A 6,826-nucleotide genomic window follows, 5' to 3' on the forward strand; every position below is an offset into this window, starting at 1 on the left:
AAAAAAAAAAAAAAAAAAAAAAAAAAAAAAAAAAAAAGAATGAAATGGCTTACAAACACTGTCAGGCTGAATCCAAAGCACTCAGACGTTCTTATCAAAGCATCGCTGCTCAATCAAAGCCCAAGGGCAACAAAGAAGAAGCAGGGACACGTGGGTGTGGGGGCTGGAAGACAGTAGATATCAATTCTTTCTCTCAGTCTTGTTCCTTATTTAGTTTTCACAAAGATCTGTATGTTTGGGAACACCGGCTGCCTCTGATACCACCAAGTGCACGAGTTATCTTAACTTAGACCGAAAACAAGGAAAAGGAAGTGAAGGTGACTCATGGAGCAGCCACTGTTTTTGCAGAGGGATGCAGTGAAGCCAGCATTCATTGTAAGGCACACACGGAAGCTGATATGAAAGCAAGTTGGTAGAAATTTCACAGCATATATATATGTGTGTGTGTGTGTGTGTGTGTGTGTATGTGTGTGTGTATATATATACACACACACATATATATACATATACATACATATACATATATATACACACACATATGTATATACGTATATCTGTGTGTGCACATATATATTAAGCAAGATGTCATATAACCTGCTCTTCAAAACTTTACTGCTTTTTGCAATAGAAAAAAATCCAATTTCATATTTTATGCCACCGTTAGCGTTCTTTCTTAGCCGAATGCTGTCAATGAGAGTGACTTCCTTCTTATCAAAAGAAAATTCCAATAATCAGGAGAGCAGCTGTGTCGATGACTCAGAGGAGGCTCAGCTAGGAGAGGATTTTTGTAAAAGAGGAAAGTACAAGAGTGTTCGATTGTAATTACATGCTGCAGCTTTACCAACTGAAAGCATTTCCTATGTCACAAGAGAAATCCTTGAGTAGTCAGAATGGGCACCTGAGTGTTTGCCTGCAGCGTGACTGAAATAGACATTGAGGAAGCCAGGGCATCGTGCAGAAGACTTAAAAGCCAGGGGCCACATGCTTCCAGCTTCCTGACAGGATGGGTGATTTGTCACTGATAAAAACAAAACAAAACAAAACAAACAAACAACAGTGGCTTTACCAAATGGCCAAGTAGCAAGCAAGCCACTGACCTTTAACTGAAGGCCATGCAAGTGTCCGAGGGTAAGATCAGAGATTTTGATTGCCACTGGATAGATGATGGAGAAGCTGCAGTTTTGGTGCTGGTATGGAACCACTAAAGTAAACCTTCCACTCGGAGTCTGAGAGATGACATTGCAAGCTTAGGAGGGAAAAAAGATACAAATACATTATTTAGAGTGCTGGAGTTTTAAAAATAAATTATTTATGCCTTTGTTCTAGATTTCAGTTCATGGTCTAGTAGGTATATCCAACCTGCAGCCCAATGGCCACATGTGTCCCAGGATTGCTTTGAATGGTGCTAAACATATTTGTAGATTACCAACACCCAAGGGCTGGACTCTCTATTTAGGTGTTGGGCCCAGGGAGAGGGTATATATCACCATGACAGTCTGGGGAGAGGAAGGAGCAGGGGACTAGAACTCAGCGACATGTGAATATTGTCCAGAAGTGCCAGCCATTAGAGGGCTTCTCACCTTTGTCTGTTTATAACAGTCCTAAGGTAGGAAGTCTTTATCAGTCAGACAACACACCTGGGGGTACCAGGAATACTTCTGTTGAGTTGATTCTAGATCCAAACTGGGAGAACAAGGCTCAAACATGAAGTCAGAACCTCACCCATAAAATTTGAAGCCACAGTGTTGTTTGTTAAACAATAAAACCATGTCTAATTTTATTCTAAAGATTTCATGATACTGACAGAAGAAGTGGAGAATAAAATAGACAACAGTTTTATACCTAATACATATTTCCCGGGTTTAGAGTAATGTAAAGTTGACTAAGTGGTCTTTTTTATATTTTATATGTATTATTGTTATTGTTGCTTTGAGACAGAATTTCTCTGTATAGTCCTTGCTGTCCTAGAACTCACTCTGTAGATCAGGCTGGCTTCAAACTCAGAGATCTGCCTGCCTTTGCCCCCAACTGCTGGGATTAAAGGTATGGGCCACCATGCCCAGCTTTAACCTTTAAATCGTGATAGTCTTAAGATTTTCTGAAATTTTTCTTTTTATTTCAAGTCTAAACTTACAACTGAGTTCTTCTATCTGTGAAACAGAGGCATGGGATTGGCCTTTCTGCTGACCCACCGCCTTATGTTTTTAATTACTCTTAATTTCAGAAATAAGTATTTTTAGTTACTCTTAAATTCAGGAATAAGTGAAATTCCTTGACAGTTCAAAAAGACATCTTCTGATTTTTTTTTTACCAAGCAAATGCCCGCAGAAATGAACCCTCAACATTCTGTTTCTCAGATAGCCTCAGCTTTTCAGGGCAGAATTTCTCTCCCTCTCCTTCCTGTTTCCCTCTCTTCTCCCTCCCTTCTTCCCTCCCTAGTGCTAGAGTTTGAACCCAAGTTTTGCTTCAAGCATTCTTAGACAAATGGTTTCCCACTTAACTACATCCCTAGTTCTCAGGTTTTCCCCTTAATGAGGAAATGAGCTGATGTATAAACTCATTTTGCTCAGAATCACGCTCTTTCAGGTTGGCTATCTAGTTTTACAGCCTAATCTGTGTATCTCTCTGTCAGAAATGACCCAAGCTGTGACCCAAGCTGGGGTGGTGGTTTTGTGGTAGAAGGTAATGTGGAAGGAGGTGATAGAGGGGCACTGGCTCACTCCCTCCTTAGGGGACAAGACAACATCTGTCCACCTGTCTCAGACTTTGTTTACAAAGCTCAGGCACCAGATGATCCCTCAAGCTTATCCCAAATCTGCAGGATGGCCTGGGAAATTAAAATTGGGCTCCTGAACCCATCGTAATGTCCTGGCAGGGCAGAGCAAGACTTCGGAGGGGAAATAGAAGTGTATGTACCATATGGTAGAATATTACCTAGCCTGGGAAATACAATCAAAAACTGTGGTTTAATTTTCATAGCCAGGATTAAAGAGCCCGTACCGTTCCTGGGTGTAAGTCTGTGAGGTAATACAATCTTTACAAAGCAGACGTGACCACCTCCCCACCTGAGTCCTGGCTGTTGCTCGTGTTTACTTACGAAAGAGGTTGGGATCTGTCTTTATGGTTATCGTGAATCCATTTCCTGGTTCGTGGACCCGGAAGAAGACCATGGCCACATTCTGGGAAGACCTGATGCTCCTTCTGGTAAGACCACTCTCACAGAAATCTGTGTACCTCTTCATGGTGGACAGAGGGTGGTCCTGAGAACTTGGGAATTTCTCCCCCTTCAGGATCCAACCATCAAATACCTTCAAATGATGATGATGATGATAATAATAATAATAATAACAACAACAGTACAGACATACATAGTCGCTTTCACCAGCTTCTAAAATCAGAATGTGTTGTAAAGAGGGGACGTTACCAACCTTCAGTTGTAAGTGAGGAAGCCACAGCCGGGACTCACAGCTTTTCAGTGGTATTTATTTAGACTGTGCAGTTTGGTTACAAGCACTATCTTTTCTGCATAAGCCTTCAGGCTGCTAAGTTGGCACACCTTTTTATACCTTATCACCTAGTTTGGTAGAAGGGAATTAACTACAGACACAACGCTGATTTTTATTCAGTCGTTTTCCACATGAGATCAACTCACGGGAGCGCTGCTTGGATTTCACTTCGATTTGGTTTCTGCTTTCCTCTAATCGGTGAAATTCGGGCAACAGCAGATCTCAAAGAATAAATAACAACAGCCGACCTGGATATGATGGAGGGTGTGGTACCCCAGTACCACAGAGGCTAAGGGGGAGCACCGTGAGTTTGCAGCCAACTTGGGATGCAAAGGGTGATTGTGTCAAAGTGATGGGGGGGAGGGGCGTGGGAGGATCCAGAGCAGCAGGCTTCATTGCCAGTGCCTCACTCTTCACATTAATATATTATTACATATGAATTATTATATATTAATATATATCATCACCTCAAGCTATTTTTTAAAATATTTCTAAATGCTGCGATCTGGCAGTGCTGGCTGGTTAGCCATGTAAGACTTCCTCTTTGCCTCCTGGGACAAAGGGTCAAAGTCAGTTGACCCGGTTCTCAGAAATCACCGCAGGTCTCCATTTTAATGAGTCCATCATAGCACAATTACCACAGCCTGGTTGCAAATTATTTCTAACAAGCTTGACATGTTCCCCAATGGTTTTGAAGATCTAAAATGTGATTGTTTTCTTGGGGCGGTAGAACTCTATCCTGTGGCCTCTGGGGGATGAAATGGGATGCTGTGGAGCTGGGAATTCTCTTCCTCTGCTTGCTTCTTTCAAACTCTACCTCCTCTCAGCATCCCTCTCCCAACCAGTGCCCCACTACTTCAAAACCCCCATCAGCCCGGGCTCCTGGAATTGCAAAATGAGTTCAGATCTCAGATCGCAAGCGAACCCTCCTGGAGAGCTCCTGCTAATTATTTTTGCCATGTTTTGTGCGCCCCAGATTGCATCATAGCGTCTCACACTGCAAGTTCAAGTGCTAGGAAGTTCCCAGGAGTTGGGGAGAGCACAGACGGGAAATTAAACCATAGGCGTCCAGGGGCGCTAGACCTGCAGCGTTTGGCGCTAGACCCTTCCTAGGAATCCAGCCTCCGGGGCTCTCCCAGGGAGTTTCTGAGATTCGAGCATTTAGAGGTTTAGTTGTCCCCCACATGGACGCGCTTAGGGGCACGTGGGCTGGGGCCGCGAATAGTGGGGACCCCCTCACCTTCAGGAAATCCCCGCCTTGGCAGTCGATGGAGACCAGGTCATAGTGGATGGTGATGAACTCCTCGGGTTCGCCGATGAAGAAGGCGGCGCAGTGCAGCTGCGGCCGGTCTGCGGTGAAGGTGAACTGGCCAGGGAGGCTCAGCATGTCCAGGCACCCTGGGAGAGAGCATGGAGCCCGGGGTTCCCAGCTGTCTTGGGAAGCTGCTCTCAGCGCGCCCCCTTCCCTGGCTCCGCAGCGCGCCCCAACCTGGAGCTCCCAGCTTAGGCTGCACTGGGTTCCCTCGCTCTGGCTTGGAAGGAGCCGCGTGGATGCTGCAACCCCGGGGTCCCAGCCAGCCCCCACGACCAGATATCCTGCAAGCCTGTGTCCTAGGTTCTTAGCCTCCCGCCTCCCGGGCACCCACACACTGGAGCAGGACAGCCCCAACTCACGCAGAGCCCGTCGGTACGGCTGCTCCTCCGCCAGGTCCCGCTTCAGATTGGCACTGAAGAGCAGGAGAGGGTCGTAGACCGCGGCTTCTTGCACCTGGCGAGGAAAGTGAATCGTCCGGAAAAGTTCAGGGGGAGGGAAAGAAAGTGAAGCAGGAGCAGGGCGCCCTTTTTGCAGCTCAGAGAAGCAAATGGGGCAGGGGGCAGGGTGGGGGGCATGTCTCCTGAATCCAGAGTTTATGCGTGAGTCGTAGACTATTTCCACCAGATTAGGGTACCCAGGCCAGAGAAAGGCAGGCAGTTAGGAAGCTCAGGGGCACGGAGAAAGCTGTCTAGGTGAACCAGGGGGAAAGGATCAAAAGTTGGTCTGCTGTCCCTGGCTAAATACTCAAGGGATAGAAAGGTGTTAAGCTCGAGAAAGGATGGCTCACCTCTAGGTAGCGGCTCTCTCCCCTTAGAGCTGTCAGGAGGATCAGAATGAAGTGACATTGGAGTTTGAAGTTCGGTGACATGCTGGCCTTGTGTCTGCAGCTGGAGTGCTCTGCTGCGGAGATCTTAGGCGTTTCTTCCCACACCTTCGCCCACACTGAGAGCTCAAAGCAGCTAGGGTCCCTTTGCTGGGTCTCTTTTATAGAGCAGTAGAGGGGAGGCTCTCTGCCCCTTAACTGATCTGAGCTTAGTTACCATGGGTTACCCTGCCTCGGTGACAAAATGCGTGGCAATGACGAGGGTCCAGCTCTCAGCCACAAATATTTCAGCATGGCCCCGCATTATTCATCAAGAGTGACACTTCAGTCACGAGAACCTAGTGACCTGAACGCATAGCCGAAAGAATGAGGCAGAGGCAGAGCTTCGGGGAGAGCATTTCACTTAGCCTGTAAAACGTTACATTATATTCATTATACACATCTGGGGAACTTTTGGTTTGGTAAAAGCAAATGACAGACATGTCAGACACATATGACCTCCTCATGGGGCCTAGCCATATAACTGTGAATGGGACTCTGCTGGGAATGGCCAGAGCGTAGTATCAGTACGGCTATCATTCCTCTCCAGAAGAAATATGAGGTGGTTTCAGCCTCAAAACTTTGACAGAGCCTGATTTTATAGAATACTGCAGAAATAAAATCCGGGCTTCCTGTCCCTTGCTTTATTCCGATCCCGCTTCTTATCAGCCTTCCCTTAATGAAGAGCAAGAATCTGCAGACTTCTGGATGTCAGCAGGGCTGTCCCTGATCTGTACATTTCCTGGTGCTCTGGACACCTGGACAGTTCTCGGTAGCCAGGACTTCGGCCTCACTGAACCACTGAGAGAAAGTCGCTCTACGCCGTGCTTCCCAGCACCTGGGTTACTCTGACTCACCCAAGGGAAACGTGCTGACGCTTCCACAACTCACACACAGCTCCCGTGGAATGAGAGGGAATCCACACAGGAGTGGTGTGTAAGCTTACTTTTGCCGATTTGACAGAAGACCACGGCTTCTGCTTTTGTCCAGAACTGGGGACAGTGTAGAGACAGCCCCTCCAGTTTTCCCCACCCCTTCAAAACAGGCAGTAAATACTGCTAGAAAAATCGAATTCAAGACCACAGCGTAAGGTTTTAAGGAAAGAAAAAGGATTACATTTGTGGCGAAAACACTTAAAAGAAA

At 46.4% G+C, this 6,826-nt stretch overlaps 1 protein-coding gene across 1 annotated transcript in view; it reads right to left on the reverse strand.

The window, feature by feature from the left end:
- Crhbp (corticotropin releasing hormone binding protein) overlaps window positions 1-6,022 on the reverse strand; it is a 13,572-nt gene extending 7,550 nt beyond the window's left edge. The window contains exons 1-5 of the mRNA XM_021181039.2: window positions 5,609-6,022; window positions 5,181-5,274; window positions 4,747-4,904; window positions 3,098-3,308; window positions 1,098-1,246 (exon numbers count right to left, since the gene is read on the reverse strand). Coding sequence (XP_021036698.1) covers window positions 1,098-1,246; window positions 3,098-3,308; window positions 4,747-4,904; window positions 5,181-5,274; window positions 5,609-5,689 — 693 coding nt within the window. The 5' untranslated portion in view covers window positions 5,690-6,022. The remainder of the gene's footprint in view (window positions 1-1,097; window positions 1,247-3,097; window positions 3,309-4,746; window positions 4,905-5,180; window positions 5,275-5,608) is intronic.
- Window positions 6,023-6,826: the final 804 nt, after the last annotated feature.

This window comes from Mus caroli, chromosome 13 (assembly GCF_900094665.2).
Source record: "Mus caroli chromosome 13, CAROLI_EIJ_v1.1, whole genome shotgun sequence".
NCBI lineage: Eukaryota > Metazoa > Chordata > Mammalia > Rodentia > Muridae > Mus > Mus caroli.